We start from the raw sequence: 23040 nt of genomic DNA, 5'->3' as shown, positions 1-23040 counted from the left end.
TATTGGAGTTCCCACTCCCATTCTGATATGTCTGACCATGGCCTCCTCTGCAGCCATGCTGCGGCTAAACTCAGGTTGGAGGAGCAACACTTCTATTCTGTCTGGGTAGCCTCCAACCTGATGCTAAGAACATCTATTTTTCCAACTTCTGGCAATTTCTCCCTCCTTTTTCTATTCCCCATTCTGGTCTCACGCCTTCTCTTCTCCTCACCTACCCATCACCTCCCTCTGATGCCCCTCATCCCTCCCTTTCTTCAATGGTCCAATTACATCTCCTATCAGACCCATTCTTCTTCAGCCCTTTATCTTCTCTACCTATCCACTCCCAGCTTCTTAATTCATCCCACCTCCCCCCTGACTTATCGCCAACCAGATTGTACTCTTTCCCCTCCTGCTTACCTACATATTCTGGATTTTCTCCCCTCCCTTTCCAGTCCTGGTGAAGGTTCTCAGCCCAAAACGTCGACTGTTAATTCCCCTCCATAGATGTTGCCTGACCTGCTGACTTCCTCCAGCACTGTGTGTGTGTTGCTCAAGATTTCCAGCATCTGCAGAATCTCATGTGTTTAAGACCAGGACAAGAGGAAAATGGATAGGGATGTGTGGGAGGGGGAGGTTACCTGAAACTAGAGAATTGAATGTTCATGCCATTGGGTTGTTGACTGCCCGGGAGCTGTTGTTCCTCTAGTTTGAACTTGGCCTCCCACTGCTTATGGGCAGCCTGTCTCTGTGCTGTATGACTCTATGATGCTATAAAACATCCTGTTAGGCTGTGATTCTGATTTTGACAGTATGAAGCATCCCATTAGTCTTCCAGGTGCTGTTTGTAACTTCCTATTGTGCAGACATGAATCTTCCCTTCTTCTTGAGCAAGCTTGGCATCATGACTGCAAACACACCAACAAGTCCTGTGAAATCGTCTGTGCAGAATGTGAAAGTAGCCCTGAGGAGACACAGCTCCTTCCTGAGGTCTGTTGTGCAACATCTGAGCTGGGAGTAATATCCCTGGCATTTGGCCACTTTATCTCCCTCCGCACCTTCCATTAACTCACAGACACCTCTCCTGTCAATGACTACATTTCACCTTGCTGAGCACACTTGGACAGGGCAATAATCGTTATCAGTATAAACTGAGATAAATGCAATCAAACAAACTGCCAAAGCCACTCCATTCCAACACGTTTATGTCTGAAATGCACCAGACTACCCTTCTCACACGCATTTCTCTTATCAAGATTCAATTTACATCTAAAACTTTTTTCTTTTAATTTCAAAACATCCAGATTTACAGACAACTTAGATAAAGATCCATTGCCCTGCTGGGCCGCAGCCTCCCTTAGCCCACCCCATTCAGGACATGGAGGTTAACCCTTGCATTGACTGCCTTGGACTTATTGTCAATGTGTGTAATAGTCTTACCATGAAGGGGAGGAATGGTGGGGGGGGGGGCATTGGGAGAGGGGAGGCTCATGTGGAGCACTAATACATTTCTGTACTGAATGGAATGGATTCTTTCTATGGGGTAAATAACATGGATGAAACTCATCCTTCCTGATGGTTAAAATTACAAGAATTTCGAGAACATTTCAACAGTGAAGTAAAGAAGAGCCGAAAAACTTGCAAGTATAAAGGAACTTTCACAAATTCAGACACACACGCATGCACACAATTAGGAGCAGAAGAAAGCCATCTGGCCCTTTAAGCTTATCCCATCATTCAACATAATCCTGGCTAATCTATCCTGGCTTCAACTCCTCTTCTAGGTCATTTCTCCGTAACCTGTGTATAATATTCCAAGTGTTGCTTCAACAGCACCCTGCAACAATGCAACAAAACCTCTTTATTTTTAAACCCCGACCCTTTGTAATGAGGGTCAGAATTGCCATTTGCCTTCTAAACTATCTGCTGGACCTGCCCGCCAGCTGTAGGCAATTCATTCCCAGAACACCTGGATCCCTTTGTACCTCTCCATTTAGACGGTAACCTGCTTTTGGATTTCTCCTACAGAAATGCAGGATCTAGGTAAGATTAGTTTTATTTGTCACATGCACATAAAAACATTGAAGCATACAAGGAAATGTGTCATTTACATGAATGACCAACACAGTCGGAGGATGTGCTGGGGGGGGCAGCCTACGAGTGTTGGCATGCTCTTGGTGCCAACATGGCATGGCATACTAACCCATATATCTTTGGAAAGTGAAGCGCCTGGAGGAAACCCACATCGCTATGGGGAGAGTGTAGAAACTCCTTTCAGATGGTGGAGGAAATTGAACCCAGGTTGTTGGTGCTGTAAAACATTGCGCTAACCATTACACTACTGTACCACACAGACTTGCCCCACATTAAACTTCGTTCGCTAGAATTTTACCCAATCATTCAGTTACAGAGTCCCATTATCTTTATCACAACACGCCCTTCCACCTGCTTTCATGCAGGTATAGAGTGCTTCCATAATGTATCCTGCATTTAACTGTTTACCTGCACTCCACTGTGAACCAGTGGGATAATGACACTCAACTTCACTTGCCCCATCATAAGCTGCTCCCTCAGCCTCTGGACTCACTTTACGAACTCTTCATCTCATGTTCTTGATATTTATTTATTAGTTCTTTTTCTTTCTTTTGTATTTGCCATTTATTGTCTTTTTCACACTGGAAAGGGAGAATAAAACTACAACTGTTTATTAACTACAGCTCAGCTTTTAACACAGTTGTTTCTACCTAACAGTAGTAGTGAGATTGGGGATGGCATTAAACAGGAAATTAGAAATGCATGCAAAAAAGGAACAGTAGTTATAATGGGTGACTTCAATCTACATATAGATTGGGTGAACCAAATTGGTAAGGGTGCTGAGGAAGAGGATTTCTTGGAATGTATGCGGGATGGTTTTCTGGACCAACATGTCGAGGAACCAACTAGAGAGCAGGCCATTCTAGATTGGGTATTGAGCAATGAGGAAGGGTTAGTTAGCAATCTTGTCGTGCAGGGTCCCTTGGGTAAGAGTGACCATAATATGGTGGAATTCTTCATTAAGATGGAGAGTGACATAGTTAATTCAGAAACAAAGGTTCTGAAGGGTAACATTGAAGGTATGAGACGTGAATTAGTTAAGATAGACTGGCAAATGATACTTAAAGGGTTGACGGTGGATATGCAATGGCAAGCATTTAAAGATCGCATGGATGAACTACAACAATTGTTCATCCCAGTTTGGCAAAAGAATAAACCAGGGAAGGTAGTGCACCCATGGCTGACAAGGGAAATTAGGGATAGTATCAAGTCCAAAGAAGAAACATAAATTAGCAAAAAAAAAACGGCACACCTGAAGACTGGGAGAAATTCAGAGAGCAGCAGAGGAGGACAAAGGGCTTAATTAGGAAAGGGAAAAAAGATTATGAGAGAAAGCTGGCAGGGAACTTAAAAACTGACTGTAAAAGCTTTTATAGATATGTGAAAAGAAAAAGATTGGTCAAAACAAATGTAGGTCCTTTACAGTCAGAAACAGGTGCATTGATCATAGGGAACAAAGACATGGCAGACCAATTGAATAACTACTTTGGTTCTGTCTTCACTAAGGAGGACATAAATAATCTTCCAGAAATAGTAAGGGACCGAGGGTCTAGTGAGATGGAGGAACTGAGGAAAATACATGCTAGTAGGGAAGTGGTGTTAGGTAAATTGAAGGGATTAAAGGCAGATAAATCCCCAGGGCCAGATGGTCTGCATCCCAGAGTGCTTAAGGAAGTAGCCCAAGAAATAGTGGATGCATCAGTGATAATTTTTCAAAACTCCTTAGATTCTGGATTAGTTCCTGAGGATTGGAGGGTGGCTAATGTAACCCCACTTTTTAAAAAAGGAGGGAGAGAGAAACCGGGGAATTATAGACCGGTTAGTCTGACATCGGTGGTGGGGAAAATGCTAGAGTTGGTTATCAAAGATGTGATAACAGCACATTTGGAAAGAGGTGAAATCATTGAACAAAGTCTGCATGGATCTGTGAAAGGAAAATCATGTCTGACGAACCTTATAGAATTTTTTGAAGATGTAACTAGTAGAGTAGATAGGGGAGAGCCAGTGGATGTGGTATATTTAGATTTTCTAAAGGCTTTTGACAAGGTCTCACACAGGAGATTAGTGTGCAAACTTAAAGCACACGGTATTGGGGGTATGGTATTGATGTGGATAGAGAATTGGTTGGCAGACAGGAAGCAAAGAGTGGTTGTAAACGGGACCTTTACAGAATGGCAGGCAGTGACTAGTGGGGTACCGCAAGGCTCAGTGCTGGGACCCCAGTTGTTTACAATATATATTAATGATTTAGACGAGGGAATTAAATGCAGCATCTCCAAGTTTGCGGATGACACGAAGCTGGGCGGTGGTGTTAGCTGTGAGGAGGATGCTAAGAGGATACAGGGTGACTTGGATAGGTTAGGTGAGTGGGCAAATTCATGGCAGATGCAATTTAATGTGGATAAATGTGAGGTTATCTTATCCACTTTGGTTGCAAGAACAGGAAAACATATTATTATTGGAATGGTGGCCGATTAGGAAAAGGGGAGGTGCAACGAGACCTGGGTGTCATTGTACACCAGTCATTGAAGGTGGGTATGCAGGTACAGCAGGCGGTGAAAAAGGCAAATGGTATGTTGGCATTCATAGCAAAAGGATTTGAGTACAGGAGCAGGGAGGTTATACTGCAGTTGTACAAGGCCTTGGTGAGACCGTACCTAGAGTATTGTGTGCAGTTTTGGTCCCCTAATCTGAGGAAAGACATTCTTGCCATAGAGGGAGTACAAAGTAGGTTCACCAGATTGATTCCTGGGATGGCAGGACTTTCATATGAAGAAAGTCTGGATCGACTAGGCTTATACTCACTGGAATTTAGAAGATTGAGGGGGGATCTTATTGAAATGTATAAAATTCTAAAGGGATTGGACAGGCTAGATGCAGGAAGATTGTTTCCGATGTTGGGGAAGTCCAGAATGAGGGGTCACAGTTTAAGGATAAAGGGGAAGCCTTTTAGGACCGAGATGAGGAAAAACTTCTTCACACAGAGAGTGGTGAATCTGTGGAATTCTCTGCCACAGGAAACAGTTGAGGCCAGTTCATTGGCTATATTTAAGAGGAAGTTAGATATGGCCCTTGTGGCTAAAGGGATCAGGGGGTATGGAGAGAAAGCAGGTACAGGGTTTTGAGTTGGATGATCAGCCGTGATCATACTGAATGGCGGTGCAGGCTCGAAGGGCCGAATGGCCTACTCCTGCACCTATTTTCTATGTTTGTATGTTTCTACAGCTTTGATCAAAAAGTTCCTGAAACTGGGTCTCTGAACCTTCCTCTTCAACTGGACCCTCGCGTTCCTAAACGGAAGACCACAATCTATGCAGATTGGAAATAGCATCTCCACCTTGCTAACATTCACCACTGGTACACCTCAGGGTAGCAAACTGCTCTACTCTCTCTGTACTCATGACTGTGGGGCTAGGCACAGCTCAAGTGCCATCTATAAATTTGCTGATGATAAAATCATTGTTGGCAGAATTTCAGATGGTGACGAGAAGGCATACAGGAGCGAGATATATCACTCACCACTAGTTGAGTGGTGTTGTAGCAACAACCTTTCCCTCAACATCAGTAAGACCGAAGAACTGATTGTGAACTTCAAAAACGGTAAGATGAGGGATCACGCACCAGTCCTCATAGAGGGATCAGAAGTGGAGAGAGTGAGTAATTTCAAATTCCTGGGTGTTAATATCTCTGAAGACCTAACCTGGACCCAACATATCAATGCAGTTATAAAGAAGGCAAGACAGCGACTATGCTTCATTAGGAGTTTGAGGAGATTTGTATGTCAACAAAAACCACTTGAAATTTTCTAAAGATGTACCCTGGAGATTATTCTAACCGGCTGCATCACCATCTGGTATGAGGGGTGGGGGGCTGTTACTGCACAGGATCGAAGTAAGCTGCAGAGAGTTGTAAACGTAGTCAGCTCCATCATGGGCAATAACATCTGTAGTATCCAGGAGACCTTCAAGCAGCGATGCCTCAAGAAGGTGGCATCTATCATTAAGAACCCCCATCACCCAGGTTATGCCCTCTTCTCATTGCTACCATCAGGAAGGAGGTACAGAAGTGGGAAAACACACACTCAATGATTCAGGAACAGCTTCTTCCCCTCTGCCATCTGATTTCTGAATGGGCATTGAACCTCGCTATTTTTTTATTTCTATTTTGCACTACTTATTTATCTATTTTACAATTTTGCTGAAAAGTCAACAAATTTCATGATATTAAACATGATCGCACTTCTGATTCTGGTGGCTTGTTCATCCCGTTGGATGTTGTCTTGCACTGATTCTGTTATGGTTCTTGGATTTACTGAGCATGCTCGCTAAAAAGCGAATCTCAGGGTTGCATATGGTAACATATATGTACTTTAATAATAAATTTACTTTGAACTTTATCTTATTCTAAGCCCAAACTACTGTGCAATAATCTGATCTGTATGAACAGTGTGCAAGATAGGCTTTTCACTGCATCTTGGTATATGTGACAATAATAAGCAAATACCATTGCTAATTGTGGGCTGAGAACTTAGTCCTGTTGTACACAACTAGCTAATGTCCTTCAGTCTGAAAAGGACCCATTTATACCATCTCACTCCTTCCTATGAGACAGCCAGTTTTTAATATATTCTAACACACTTCTTTCAATAGACTTTTACTTTATGAACCACTCATATGTGGCATGTTGTCAAATGACTTTTGGAAATCTCTTGTTACTACTCCTACAGGTCTCCCTCTATGAATTCCTCATAGAATCTGAATAAATTTATCTTTCATGAAACCACATTGAGCCCTACCCACCACTGAGCACATTTACAAGGAGTGCTGCCACAAGAAAGTAGCATCCATCATCAAGGACTCCTACAATCCAGGCCAGACACTCTTCTTGCTACTGTCATTGGGCAGGGGGTACAGCAGCCGTGGGTCCCGCACCATCAGGTCCAGTAACAATAATTACCCTAAAACCATAAGGCTCCTGAACTGCCCTCACCTCAACTCTGAACTGATTCTTTCAAGGACTCTACCACTCATGTTCTCAGTATTATTTATTTATTTTTACTTTTCACAAGTTGTCCTCTTTTGCTCATTGGTTATTTGTCATTCTTTGTTTATGTATATTTTTCATACATTCTATTGTATTTCTCATTTTCCTGTAAATGCCCAAAAGAAAATGAATCTCAGGGTAGTATATGATGGCACATGTGTACTTTGATAATAATTTTATTTTGACTTTGATGTTGACCAGGTTTAATTATATTCATGAATAACTATTTCCTCTTTACTTATTGATGTTAGCATCTTGCCAATAACAGCAATTAAACTGACTGTACTAACCACACTTTCAAAGTAATGAAGTAATTGTGAGAGCCAACAGAATTGTTTATTGTTAGGGGATTGTCCCATAACAACTTTGTTCCACATCTGTACACAGCTCTATTTAATCCTTTCCACTTCTCTCTTTTCCATTCTCCATTCTGACATCCCTCTAATCACTTTCATTCTCACCTGCCTATCACCTCCCTCCAGTTCCCCTCCACTTTCTCTTCCTCCCATGGTCCACTCTCCTTTCCTATCCGATTCCTTCTTCTTCAGCCTTTTATCCTTTCCTTGGCCTATCACTTCCCAGCTTCTTACTTCTTCCCCACTTCCACTTCCCCTACCCGCATGCACTTATTCTGAATTCTAGCCCCTTGCTTTACAGTCCTGATGAAGGGTTTTGGCCCAAAATGTCAATTATTTATTCTTCTCCATAGATGCTGCCTAACCTGCTGTGTTCCACCAGCATTTTGTGTGTGTTGCTCTGGATTTCCAGCATCTGCAGAATCTAGCATTTATGTACTGCACTGGTCTCCTCATTTGATGAAAAAATGCCAATATGGTGGGAGCCGCTCAGAGAAAGTTTACCAAACTGCTCTCTGGTATGGGCATGTAGTCTTATGAGGAAAGGATGGACAGATTAGGCTTGTAACCATGCTGTGTAGAAGAATGATAGAGAGCAGGAGTGGAAAGTAACACAGTGGTTATAGTAATACAATGATTCCCAATCTGGGGTTCATGGACTCATCAGTTAACAAGACCATAAGACCATAAATTACAGGAGCGGAATTTGGCTATTTGGCCCTGCGAGTCTGTTCTGCCATTTCAACATGGCTGATCCACTCAGCCCCAATCTCTTGCCTTCTCCCTGTATCCCCTTATGCCCTGATTAATCAAGAATCTATCAATCTCTGCCTTAAATATACCCAATGACTTGGCCTCCACAGCCTCCTGTGGCAATGAATTCCACAGACTCACCACTAATGGTAGGGCTCCATGGCATAAAAAAGGTTGGGAACTCCTAGCGTAAGGCATTACAGCGCCAGCAGCCTGGGTTCAATTCCTGCTGCCGCCTGTGAGGAGTTTGCAAAATCTCCGGGTGATCCAGTTTCCTCCTACTTTCCAAAGATGTACCTGTTAGCTATTTAATTGGTCACATGGGTGCAATGGGTATTGTGGTACATTGGGCTGGAAGGGCCTATCACTTGCTGTACCTCTAAATAAAGTAAAAATAAAATTTGATTGAAACATGAGGAGTTTTGACAGGGTGAACTTAGAGTGAATGTTTACTCTTGCAGAAGAATCTAAAACCAAAGAAAAGGAATCACCTTTGGAGTACAGAAGAGGTACTTTTTCTTTTCTCCTCTCAGATGTCCATCAGTCTCTTTGAAACGCTGAGGGAGCAGAGTGGAGGATTTTTCTTATGTTGGAAGTAGATACTTGAGAAGCAAAAGGTGAAAGACTACTGTGGATAGGCAGGAGTGTGGAGTTGAAATTACAATCAGGCCAATCAAGATCTTCATAAAGAATGGAGCAGTTTTGAGTTATTGAATGGCATATGTTGGCGTGTATGTTCAAGCATGTGCACAGACAGACACAAATCCCAACACAAAATAAGTGCACACATAAACACAAGAGATTCTGTAGATGCTGAAAATCCAGGGTAATGCATACTAAATGCAGGGGAAACTCAGCAGGTCAAGCAGCATCTGGGGAGAGGAATAAAAACATTTCAGGCTGAGACCCTTCATCGGGACACATAATGTATGTAGAAAATGCAAACATCTAGAGACACACACAAATGGGTGCAGGTATATAAATCCAGAGATGCACGCAGATACAGAGACACCTACAAACACGCAAAACCATGCTCGGCTCAACCCACATACAGACACAGTCACACGTACACACACACCCACGCAGACACAGTCACACGTACACACACACACACGCAGACACAGTCACACGTACACATACACCCACCCACGCAGACACAGTCACACGTACACACACACCCACGCAGACACAGACACACACACGGACATAAACATACACACACAGACAGACACAGTCACACGTACACACACACCCACGCAGACACAGTCACACGTACACACACACACACGCAGACACAGTCACACGTACACATACACCCACCCACGCAGACACAGTCACACGTACACACACACCCACATACAGACACAGACACACACACGGACACAAACATACACACACAGACAGACACAATTATATAAACACACACACAGATATAGAGAGACACATGCATGAATGCACACATTTGAAAAGAATGAGAGCACTTAACATTAGCCAGAGCATAAGGTGAATTCAAGACTTGCTTCTATTTCTGTTGACAGTGTCTGTTTCTATTATTCTGCATGAGGGTTGCTGAACGATAATGCTTCGGGAGGCTGCAATGTATTTGTGCACTGTAGATTGCTTATGTGCACTGAGTTTAAAGACGATAAGATGAAAATCAGATTCATCTTATTGCCAACTTAATGGATAAACCTGAATCTGATGCTCTCGTTGCTGTTGAAATGAAGTGAAACGAAGAGAAGCCTGTCTTGTACAATACTCCAAATCCATTGAAGAGGGGTTGAAGAGACTGAGCAACACACATAAAATGCTCAGCAAGTCAGGCAGCAGCTATGGAGTGGAGTAAAGAGTTAACGTTTTGGGCCGTCATCCTTCATCAGCAGAGTCATTTGCGTTTATGATGAAGAGAATGCACTGTACTTTTTTTCTACTCCAGGGGCAACAATGTTGGTGCGCGTGTCTGTGTGTGTCCCGCATGTTTATGTAAGCATGCGTGTATATACGTGTGTATGTATGTGTGTGTGTGTGTATCTGCGTCTATGTGCATACCACATGTACATGTATCTGTCTGTGTCTCTATGTCTGTATGTGTGACTGTGGAATATTGTCTTCAGTTTTGATTGTTTTCTCATTATAGGAAGTGTGTAGAGACTTTCGAGAGGGTGCAGAGGAGATTTACCAGCATACTGCTGGATTGGAGTGTGTGTCTTATGATGATAGGTTGAGTGAGCTAGGGCTTTTCTCTTTGGAGTGATGGAAGATGAGAGGTCACTTGATAAAGGTGTACAAGATAAGAAGAGGCATAGAGCAAGTAGACAGCCATGGATGGAAATGGCAAATACATGAGGGTATAATTTTAAGGTATTGAGTATAAAGTATGGGGGAGATGTCAGAGTTAAGTTACTTTACACAAAGAGTGGTGAGTGTGTGGGAACATCTTGGCAGGGGTGCTGGTAGAGGCAGATACAGAGTCATTTGAGAAAATAGGCACATAGATGATCAAAAACTGGAGAGCTATGGAGGAGAGAAGGGTTAGATTGATCTTAGAGTAAGTTAAAATGTCAGCACAACATCGTGGGCCTGTGCTGTGCCAGTAGTCTTCTATGTTCTGGGGTGGGGGGGGGGGGGAAGTGTGTGTGTGTGTGTGTGTGTGTGTGTGTGTGTGTGTGAGAGAGAGAGTGAGTGAGTGAGTGAGTGTGGTGAGGAGTTGGTTGGTTTACATGCTTTTAAAGGCATAGATAAAGTGGGCAGAGACTCTTTCGCAGGCCAGAAACAGATAATACCAGGGGGCATAACCTTAAGGTTATTGGAGGAAAGTATGGGGGGGGGGCAGATGTCAGAGGTAGGTTCTTTACACAGACAGTGGTGGGTACATCCAGGTCGAGGCAGATACATCAGAGACATTTAAGAGACTCTTGGATAGGCATATGGATGAAAGAAAACTGGAATGCTATGTGGCAGTGAATGGTCGATAGATTTTGGAGTAGGTTAAAGGGTTGATACAACTTTGTGGGCTGAATGTGTTCTATGTTCTATATTCTAAGGTATGTGGATCAATGTGTCTCTGTATCTGTTCCTGTTCTATGTTCCATGTTCTAACAGTGAGAAGCAATAAAACCGCAATTCATGAACCCTGGCATGTAATACAATTCGTTCTGGGAAGACTGGCAGACACGTAACCTGAAGCAATGCTTCACTCAGTGCCATTACGGCTCGATTTAGTTTTCCAACTTAATGAGGCCACTCACACTTTGTCAGTTAATTATAATGTTTCAGTTTTTAGGGGCCCACTGAAGCCAGAAACCCCACCATCAGCTGCACTGAGTCCCTTTTTCATTTTAACCTCCAAAAACAACAAGCTGCCTGGGAAGAGTTATTGCTTTAATATACACAGTGAAGAGCCCAGAGATACTGAATACATTTCGGGATTGGTCGCAGTCATGCTGAGAATGTTTGTCAAATCCCCTGACATTTATTGTCTTTCAGTAAAAGAGTGTTTATGGCACTGTTATACTAATACAACTTCATGGCTTGGAAACCGTTCCATAGATCTCATTCACTTCCAGAACGTTAAACTGAAGTGATAGCACCCAAACACTTTGCTCCTGAGTGAGCTGTCAGCACTCAAATCACCAGAGAAAGAGAAGAGTAAAATTGCCGATACCAGAGGACATCGTTTTAAGGTGGGCACAGGAAAGACGAGGGGAGAAATCGGAGGTCAACTTCTACACTAAGTTTGTCGGGCACGCTATGTAGTTGCCACGATGTGTGGTGACACTTGCGGGCTGCTGCCAAGTTGCTGATTGTTCACCCAAACGATGTATTTCAAAGTATGTTTCAATGTTTCACATCACACAAACCAATCTTCCATCTTTGGACTCACTTTACACCACACGCTGTCAGACCAGTGCTGCCAGGATAATCAAGGATAAGTACACCCAGCCAACACACTTTTTGTCCCACTTCCCTCCAGGAGAAGGTTCAGGAGCATGAAGATACGTACGGCCAGATTTGGGAACAGCTTCTTTCCAACTGTGATAAGACTGCTGAATGGATCCTGACCTGGATCTGGGCCGTACCTTCCAAATATCCAGACCTGACTTGCACTACCGTACTTTCCATTTTCTATTTTCTAATTATGCTTTATAATTTAAATTATTATATTTACTTCAATTTGTACTTCAGGGAGCGCGAAGCGAAGAAACAAATATCACTGTGATGATTGTATGCTCTAGTATCGATTGTTCGTTGACAAAGTATTTGCATTTGTACATGTGATAAATAAATCCGTATCTGAATAAATCTGAATCTGGTGGGTGCCTGGAATGCACTGCTAGGGGTGATGCTAGAGGCTGATACAATAGGGACATTTTAAAAAAGATTGGCACATGGATGTAATTAACATGCAGGGCAGTAGGCTGCGTAGGTGGGAAGGATTAGATTGACCATGGAGTTGGTTTATATAGATCAACACAGCACTGTGCACTGTCCTATGTTCTACTTACAAGAACAATGCTGGAAAAGTGGTTAGATTCATTGGGAAAGAATGAGCAAACCTGGGAACTGCCACAGGGACATCTGATAGATATGTAGGTTAAAGTTGTAACCAGGTCTTAAAGGCTGAACACAGAGAAGGGGGTTGGACGACTAAGGCCTTAAATATGAAACTTCTGCTTATCAATACAACAAATTATTAAGCAACTTATTAACTCAATTCCCCAGCAGCAGCTGAAGAAAGTAGGAGAGAGATACTTGTCTGGATAAGCTCATGAGGAAGGATAGGGCGTGAGGGATAAGGGAATGCTCTGAGTCTCCAGGGAACAGCCCTTTGGCCCAGCTTGTTCATGCTGACCGTGATGTCTATCTGGTCTGGATCCACTTGCCTATATTTGGCCCAGATCTCTCCAACTTTCTAACCGTGTACCCATCTAAATGCCTTAGGGCCACTACTCTACACAGGCAAGCCCTGTGGTCCATCTGGTCCATGCCAAACTGCTATTCTGCCTGGTCCCATTGGCTGCACATGGCGCTCTATAATCCTGATCCGTTTATTTATCCAAACTTCTCTTAAATGTTGAAATCTAACCTGCACCCACCACTTCCTCTGGCAGCTTTTTCAGTACTTGTACCACCCCTTGAGTGAAAAACTTCCCTCTCAGGTTCCCCTTAACTATGTCACCTTTCACCCTTAACCTATGACCTGTAGTTCTTGTTTCACCCAACCTCAGAAGAAAAGGCCTGTTTGCATTAACTGTATCTGCATCCCTCATAATTTTGTATACATCTACCAAAACTCCTCTCATTTTCTTATGCTCCAGGGAATAAAGTCTTAACCTATTCAACCTTTCCCTATAACTTCCCTTTCCCCAGCAACAACCTTTTCTCTGTACTCTTTCAGTCTTATTGATATCTTTGCAGGCGGGTGACCAGAACTGCACACAATGCTCCAAATCTTGTCTCAGCAGTGCCTTATACAATTTTAATATAACATCTCTTCTCCTGTACTCAACACTATAATTTATGAAGGCTAACGTGACAAAAGCTTTCTTTATGAGCCCTATCTACCTGTGACGCCACTTTCAAATAATTATGAATCTGTATTCACGGATTGCTTTGTTCTGATGCACTCCTCAGTACCATACTTACATAGTGAAGTCCCACCCTCATTTGTCCTCCCAAACTGTAGTACCTCAGACTTTTCTGCATTAAATTCCATCTGCATTATATTCCAGCTGGTCCAGAACCCAGTGCAAGCTGCAATAGCCTTCTACACTGTCTACCACACCCCATTCTTGGTGTCATCCGCAAACTTGCTGATCCCATTTACCACATTATTTTCCAGATTATTAATATAGATATAAAAATGTTGTAGCTGTACCCACCTCTATAGCTTCCTCTGGCAGCTCGTTTTATACTCATTAATCTTTGTGTGAGGGAGTTTTCCCTCAGCTCCCTTTAACATCTTCCCCCTTCTTCCTTCAACCTCTTAAGCTTGTGATCGGGATGTTACCACATTGCTAAATAAGGGAATTTCCTGTGCAATAAACAGGTGCTGTGCTTCTCTATCCTAACAGTGACCACACTTAAAAGGACAAGTTATTAGAAGTCCAGGGTTTAAGAGGTGCTGCGGATGGGAGGAGATTTAATTGCGGTGTCAGATATTTTTCTCTCACCAATGCCCAAGAATGGAAAAGTGTACAAAAAGTGATGGATACAGCCCAGTCCATCACAGGCAAAGCCCTCCCCACCACTGAGCACAGCTGCAAGGCGTACTTTCGCAAGAAATCAGCATCCATCATCAAGGACCCTCACCATCTGGGCCGTGATCGCTTCTCACTGCTACCATTGGAAGGAGGTACAGGAGCCGTAGGATACACACCAGCAGGTTCAGGAACCGATATTACATTTCATCCATGAGACTCCTGAGCCAGTGTGGATAACTTCACTAACCTCAACACTCAACTGATTCCACAACTTATTGACTTACTTTCAAGGACTCCACAACTCATGTTCTCAATATTATTTATTTACCTAGTTTTTTTTGTGTATTTGCCCAGTTTGTCTTCTTTTTTCACATTGGTAATTATTCATTCTTTGTTTGTGTGGAGTTTTTTATTGATTCTACTGTATTTCTTTGTTCTTCTCTGAATGCCTGCAGGAAAATGAATCTCAAGGTATATATAATTCAATAATAAATTTACTTTGAACTTTGAATTTACTAAGTGCATGCAGGAACTTGGCAAGATCTCTCCAACACCTCTCTGATCTCAGGACCTCTGTAACCCGGAGGGTCAAAGCAGCAGGCACAAGAGAAAGTTACCACTTCCAGGTTCTCCCTCTTACCCCCTCCCATGTCTCAAACTCTACTGAGGGAAACTTATTCCTCTTCATTTGTTGTTGCTGGATCTGAATCCAAATGCATGTCTGGAAAACCACCACCATTTTGTCCAGCGTGATCAAGGATAGGTGTTAAATACTGGCCTGACCATTGCCCACATTCCATCACTGAATTAAAATGAATTTAAGGTCCATATCGGACTCTGCACCAAATGAAGTCAGCTGGTAAATCACAACTAGAGGTTGTAGGTTTAAGGCAGGAGGGGAAAGATTGAATAGGAACCTACATAGCAACTTCTTCATGCAGAGGGTGGTCCATATATGGGACAAGCTGCCCAAGGAAGTGGTTGCTGCAGGTACAATAACAACATCTAAAAGACACTTTGACAGGTGCGTGGATAGGAATGGTTTAGAGCAGGGGTTCCCAAGCTGGACCACTCGGTTAATGAGAGGGGTTCATGGCATAATAAAAGGTTGGGAACCCCTGGTTTAGAGGGATATTGGCCAAATGCAGCTAAATAGGACCAGCTTAGATGGGTACCTTGGTTGGCATGGATGAGATGGGCCGAAGGGCCTGTTTCTGTGCTGTTTTATTCTGTGATTCTATGACTGATCTCACCATTCACTGTCTGCTGGTCTTTCCTCAGCTCTTTCCCCTTCAAATCCCTGTTCCTGAACTTGATTCATTACAGAATTGGAGAGTGCATCCCAGATTGTGGAAACTTGCTGAATTAAAAATAAAGAAAATTCCCCTCACCTCCCTCCTACTTCTTCACCTAATTACGTTAACCGGTATCCTTGTATTACCAGCCCACCAACAACTTCCTCTGCCTGTGCCACTTGTAGCCTAAGACTTCAGTTAGATCTCCCCTGAACTTACCCTTCTCTTGGGAGAGCAATAGTTAATTCCAGGCAGCAGAAGTGGGGTTATTAGTTGAACAACAGTCAACTCTGTTGACAAGCTCTCAGTAATCCAACAGGGGTTAGACGATGCTCGACAATGGTTTCAAATCAGGGAAATTAGCAGTCCTCCTGAACCCAGTCTGTGGTTGGTGTCTCAGTTCTGACAATGCCTTGTCAATGCAATTGGAAAACAGAAGCATGAAGGCAGTGCAAATTCGAACAAGAGCAAGGTTGCAAACACTCAAGATTCTGCACAGCACTCCATTTTAATTTCATATTTGTGCCTATATACAACTAACGACAATGAACAAGATTTTTTACTGCAGATCTGCAGCGTTTGCTTCATGCTCCACCGCATGCAGGCTGAGGCTGTGGACCTGCTCTGGGCTTTGTGTCTGAGGACTCACTTTCATTCTGAATGCTGCTTGTTTGCTTTTATTGTTTACATGATTTAATTTTTCTCTCTGTCTGCACATTGGGTGTTTGTTGGATTTTTTAAAAAAGAAGCGTTATCTGGGGTTTCTTGTTTTGTGGCTACCTGTAAGGAGACAAATCTCAGAGTTGATAGTAAATGCGGTTTGAGCCTTGAACATTGAGATGCTGGAAATCTAGAACAACATGTACAAAATGCGGGAGGAATTCGGTAGGTCAGGCAGCATCTATGGAGAGGATTTAGGCTGAGATTCTTTATCAGGACTGACTAGAGTAAGTTGTGAGGTTTCCTGAGCCTGTTCTGCCATCCAACAACCAAGGCTTATCTTCCTCCCTTGTTCTGTAGCACTCCATCTTCCCACCGCTAAGTGGTACCGCTGGCAGAACTGCTACTTCACTGCACCGCAGACCCAAGGTATGATCGTGATTTTGGATGCTGCCTTTGTGGAGTTTGCATGTTCTCCCCCATGACCGTGTATGTTTTCCTCCTTCATACCAAAGACGTGAGGGTTGCTAGGTTCGTTGACCTATTGCCTCTCGTGGTAGAACCTGTGGGAGGTTGATGGAAATATGGGGAGAATAAAGTGGGAGACTCCTGAAGAAGGATCAAGGTAAATTTATTATCAGAGCATGAAAACATCACCATGTAATGCCTTGAGATTTTCTTTCTTGTGGGCATTAAGAATAGAACAAAGAAATACAATAGAATCAATGAAAAACTACACACAAAGACTGACCTATGTGCAAAAGAGGACAAATGGCGCAAATATTAAAAAATAAATAAATAACACTGAGAACCTAAGTTGCAGAGTCCTTGAAAGTGAGTTCTTTAGCTTGTGGAATCAGTTCAGTGATGAGATGAGTGAAGTTATCCACATTGGTTCAGGAACCTCATCACTGAGGGTTAATAACTGTTCCTGAACCTGGTGGCGTGGCACCTAAGGTTCCTGTAGCTCCTGCCCAATGGCAGCAGCGAGAAGAGAGCATGGCCTGGATAGTGGGGCTTTTTGCATGCTGTGTTTATTGCTCCAGATTTCCAGCATCTGCAGAATCTCTTGTGTTGAATATAAAATGGAAGGAATGTTCATGTGTGGTTGAAAGGCCAGTTTATGTCCTGCACAGTTGACGCTGTCTCAGCTTTGATAATCCAAAAGCCATCAAGGTTTACTCTTTGCCTTTGCAGTCCCAACTGCCCTTATTCTGGGAGCATGCCTAGTAATTCCAGGTTTGACAGCCTAAGGAAACATTCTGTCACCATCTATGCCAGGCGTTCCCAACCTTTATTATGCTATGGGCTAATACCATTAAGCAAGAGGTCCATGGACTCCAGATTAGGAATCTCTGATATGCCGTTAGTCCTTCATGATCCATTGAGAAGTTTCTTATTCTTATAAACTCCAGGAAGCATATATGGCTCAATCATTTTAGTTTGGACAAACACCCTACTACTGAATGTTTCCTTGGTACAATAAGGTGGACTCTTGACCTCACAATCTACCTTGTAATGACCTTGTACCTTATTGTTCACGTACACTCCATTTTATGTGTAGCTGCTACATTTTTTTCTACATTTTGTTATTGTTTTACCTTGTACTACCTTAATGCACTAAGTAATGAATTAATCTGTAAAAGCAACATGCAAGACAAGCTTTTCACTGCATTTTAGTTCATTTAGCACTAATAAATAAACTTCAATTTCATTCCAGTTGTAACCTTCCCAAGCAACAAATCTCAGACAGTCAGGATGCACAGCCACTTCTCCCTTCCCAACATGGGTGCCCCCCCTCAAAAGCTGCGTGCTGACCCCATTGCTGAACATTTTGCTCACACATGACTACACAGCCAAATACTTGAGGAATCATATTGTCAAGTTTGCCGATGACACGACTGTGATAAGGTGGCCTCCAGAAAGGAGGTGGAAGAGCTCAAAGCCTGACGCCAGGCAAATAACCTCTTCCTCAATGTCAACCAGACAAAAGAGATGATTATTGACTTCAGGAGAACTCCCACCACACACATCCCTCTTTACATCAGCGGCACAGCAGTGGAAACCGCGAGCAGTTTCAAACTCCTGGCCGTGAACATCTCACACAGCCTCTCATGGTCCCAGAACACAACCGACACAATCAAGAAAGCTCACCGACACCTCTACTTCTGAGGAGGCTGGAGAGATGCACATCAATGCCAGGTGTGCAGTGGAGAGCATCCTAACAAGCTGCATCACTGCATGGTATGGAAACAGCACTACAGCAGACAGGAAGGTTCTACAGCAGGTTGTCAAAACTGCCCAATGCATCACCAGCACCAGCCTACCCGTAAAATATATAGAAAGGTGCCAGAGAAAGGCCAGCGGTTTCAAGAAGGATCTCACCCACCCTGTTCATGGGCTGTTTGTCCCACTCACATTAGGGAGGAGGCTATATCAGGACCACCAGACTCAAAAACAATAAGGCTGATTCAAAAACAATTATTCCCCAAGCAATAAGGCTGATCAACACCTCACTGACCCAGCCCACCATCACCATTACTTTATCATCTCCTGTCAGAGTCACCTTACCGACAGACACTTCTGTGCCTAGAATCATTTTATGTACATACAAAGAATCTATGTATATATACCTTATCTAATGTATTTAATTTATTGTGTTCTTTATCTTAATTATGTTTTTTTTGTGCTGCATCAGATCCAGACTAACAATTACTTCATTCCCCTTTACACTTGTGTACTAGAAATGACATTAAAGAATCTTGAACACTCCAATAAAAACCTGACCTAAAACAACGGCTAAACAAAGATCCAACAGCATCCAAGATCCAACAACTTTCCCCGTGGGTTTCAAGATTATTAAAGCTATTAGAAGTTCTGAAACATGGGCAAGGCAGCCAATTAGTGGGAATCAGAATTATCCACTGCTTGTGAGGAGAGAGAAAATGGCATTAATATATTGATCAGCCTTGATCTCATTGCTTTGATTGTCAGCAGGAGGAACTCCTACTTACTAGTACAGGCTCAAGGGGCAGAGTGGCCTTTGCTGGCTCCCATTGAAATGTCAGAACAGCAGATCTTCCTGCTGACAAAGCAAAGCTGAGAAACACCCCCAGCAAAACAGACAGCTCGGTACGGAGAAGAGAAATTACCGGGTTGACCTTCATTGTTCCCCGGACCTTCCTGGCCGTGGTGGTTGCCATGGTAGTGGTGGTTGCCATAATGGTGGTGGACATTTCGGCAGGCAAGGTGGTCACTGACGGCCGGTTGACAATCACCGAGGATACGTCTCCCACCAGCCGCACCGTCCCGTTGACCTTGACATTGGGGTGGCTCTCTGCTGCCATGTTGAGAACCTTCAAGCCATTGTAGTAAAGACCAGACATCTGTCCTTGGAACGGCCGGCTCCTGTTCTTCCCCCCGATGGTGATCAGGGCCTGGGTGTTGAAGATGGTGAGCATGCGGCCTGCCAAAGGAAAGAGGTAATGCCGTGTTCACTGATTTGGCCGCAATGCCAACAGCACGCTCATTCACACATACTGTACACATGGGAATCTTAGCCCACCATAAAGGTCTATTCCCTCTTTCAGACAACATGCAACTCCTCTAATCAGGTAGTTCATTTGAAGCATGGAGTTCAATAAAGGGAAAATAAAACTTTTGGATATCTGAGATGTAATTGATTTTATTAAAATTATGACTTGTATAGTCAGAATCTTTTTTCCCCCAGGGTAGAAATGTCAAGTACCAGAGGGCATGTATTTAAAGTGAAGGGGTAACGTTTAAAGGGGATGTGTGAGCAAGTGTTTTTTTTTACACAGGGATGGTAGGTGGCTGGAACAGGCTGTCAGGGGTAGTGATGGATGCAGGTTCAATGGTGGCATTTAAAAGGCTGTTAGATCAACATGTGATTATACAGGGAATGGAGGATATGGATCACACACAGCGGAGGACTGCTTTAATTTGACGTTGTGGGCCAAAGGTCTGTTTCTGGGCTATGTTCAAAGTATATGTCCCACTACTCAGCATTCTCTGGGATGGAGAGTCTCAGAGACATGCAGAGACTGGTTCTCTCGTCCCTGGAGCGAAGTTTAAAGCTAACGTGACTAAGGTATGAAATCATGAGGGTGTAGATAGGTCGACCTCCCACCTTATTGGAGTGAACTAAAAGTGAACTAGAGGAGGTAGGGGTAAGAGATGCAGAAGGGGTTTGAGGGTGACTTTTTCTTACACCCAAGATGGTGAGTAGCTGGAATGCAGTCCTGGACAGAGTGGTGTAAACAGAGTCATTGCCAGCATTTACCAGGTGTATTGGTGGTTGGCATGGATGTGTGGGTCGAATGGCCTCTTTCCGTGTTGTACGACTCAGCAGCCCCTTTGGTGAAGGGCAATGGTGACAGTGACAGTCAAGAATAGATTAAGAATGTTTTCTCTCTTTCAGGTACCCCACTAAATTCCTGTGCCCACGGCTGTGGCATCAGTGGAACAGCTTTATCTCCAGATCCCGGCTGGGAATTTAAACCTTGGCATTAAAAAAAGAAGTTGGGGGTTGTTGGTGTGTGTGTATCTGGGAGTGAGGATGGAGAAGGGGCTCATTTTACCACTGTTGTCTTTTACCTATTTGTTTATTTTATTGAGATACAGTGTGGAATAGGCCCTTCTGGCACTTCCAGCCAAGCCACCCAGCAACCCCCGATTTAATCTGAGCCTAGTCACGGGGCAACTTACAATGACCAATCAACCTATAAACCGGTACGTCTTTGGACTGTGGGAGGAAACCCACGCGGTCACAGGAAGGACGTACAAACTCCCTACAGACAGAGGTGGTCTTGTTTCGCTCTGTTGTTGCTGCTGCTTCTTGCTTTGTTCTGTATTTATTTGCTGTGTTGTGTTGACCACTCTGGCATGTCATATTGGCACTGGAATGTGTGGTGACACTTGTGGGGCTGCTCTCAGCCCATCCTTGGGTAGATTGGTTGTTAACACAAAAGACCCATTTCACTGAATGCTTTGACGTACGTGGAATAAATAAATCTGAATCTGAAATTGCTGGTGGGTCAGGCTGTATCAGTGAAGGGGACAACTAATGTATCAGTCGAGACCCTTCATCTGGGGTGCGAGAGTGGGAGAGAGGTAACCCGTACAGTGAAGTATAGGGGTGGGGCAAAAGATAGGAGATAATAGACGGATGGTTGTGAGGAGGGATGGACTGGGAGGGGAGGGAAGAGTGGAGGTAGAGTGGAGGTGATAGGTGGAGGCACCAAAGGGCTGCAGGTGTGGGAATCTGATAAGTGGAGCATGAAGCCAAATGAGGAATAAGTGAGCAGATGGGAACCCCTGACAGCTCACACTTTGCTCTTGAAACGACATGTGGTTCCTCCTACAGGTTGGGGTTAGGAGGCTCTGGGCATGCTATGTTGGTGCTGGAAGCGTGGTGACTCTTGTGGGCAGCCCCTAGTACGTCTTCAGACCGAGTTGGTTGTTGACACAAAACAACACGTTTCGCTGCATGTTTCAAAGTACGTGTGACAAATAAAATTAATCTTTACAGTGGCTTCCTGATCTGATGTGTGTCTCTTGCATTTTCAGTTTGTTATGTCATAAAATACGCTAAGGAATGGAATTGAGAGAATTACATGTTAATGTTCACGTTGTCATTATTATGGCTGTCACAACTAATGTTCTTGTGAGATTTGATGTGGAACATAATGGACTATGTAGATATGCTGCCTCCCACGCTATAGAAGGAGGTCAAAACAGAAGCATTCGGTCGGCTCAGTGGAGGAGGGGTGGTGGTGGAACCAGCGGCCTGATCACTCATTCCTAAAACAGGGGCCTGATCACTCATTTCTAAAACAGGGGCCTGATCACTCATTTCTAAAGCAGGGGCCTGATCACTCATTTCTAAAGCAGGGGCCTGATCACTCATTTCTAAAGCAGGGGCCTGATCACTCATTTCTAAAGCAGGGGCCTGATCACTCATTTCTAAAGCAGGGGCCTGATCACTCATTTCTAAAGCAGGGGCCTGATCACTCATTTCTAAAGCAGGGGCCTGATCACTCATTTCTATATCAGCGGCCTGATCACTCATTCCTAAAACAGGGGCCTGATCACTCATTTCTAAAGCAGGGGCCTGATCACTCATTTCTAAAGCAGGGGCCTGATCACTCATTTCTAAAGCAGGGGCCTGATCACTCATTTCTAAAGCAGGGGCCTGATCACTCATTTCTAAAGCAGCGGCCTGATCACTCATTTCTAAATCAGCGGCCTGATCACTTATTCCTAAAGCAGGGGCCTGATCACTCATTTCTAAAACAGGGGCCTGATCACTCATTTCTAAAGCAGTGGCCTGATCACTCATTTCTAAAGCAGGGGCCTGATCACTCATTTCTAAAGCAGGGGCCTGATCACTCATTTCTAAAGCAGGGGCCTGATCACTCATTCCTAAAGCAGCGGCTTGGAGCTAAAAGTTATCCAGTTGGAAAGGGATCCTTGCTCATCCGTGTACCCACACTACTCCAGGGATTCCAAGTGGGAATTCGAGCCGAAGTCTTGGCTCATCTCCCGGGGTTACGTTTCAAAAGAAAGGCTGGGTGTATTTGGAGTATTGAGTGCAGTTCTGGTCACTTATCTGACAGGAAAGATTGAAAGAGTGCA

The 23040-nt window shown here is 43.7% G+C and overlaps 1 protein-coding gene across 47 annotated transcripts in view; it reads right to left on the bottom strand.

Moving 5' to 3' along the window:
* The window catches only part of nrxn3a (neurexin 3a), a 2216268-nt gene that overhangs the window by 136359 nt on the left and 2056869 nt on the right, over window positions 1–23040 (bottom strand). For 38 of the 47 annotated variants that reach the window (XR_012098174.1, XR_012098175.1, XR_012098179.1 and 35 more), the window contains one exon: window positions 19536–19849. Coding sequence is in view for 41 of the 47 variants with exons in the window: in XM_073039307.1 (XP_072895408.1) it covers window positions 19536–19849 (314 nt within the window). In the remaining 6 variants the exon portion in view is untranslated. The remainder of the gene's footprint in view (window positions 1–19535; window positions 19850–23040) is intronic. The other 9 variants (XR_012098176.1, XR_012098177.1, XM_073039311.1 and 6 more) reach the window with 1 other exon arrangement.

The sequence above is a fragment of the Hemitrygon akajei genome, chromosome 3 (assembly GCF_048418815.1).
Source record: "Hemitrygon akajei chromosome 3, sHemAka1.3, whole genome shotgun sequence".
Lineage (NCBI taxonomy): Eukaryota > Metazoa > Chordata > Chondrichthyes > Myliobatiformes > Dasyatidae > Hemitrygon > Hemitrygon akajei.
The sequence above is the reverse complement of the archived record's forward strand: the minus strand, read 5'-3'. Positions and strand labels throughout refer to the sequence as shown.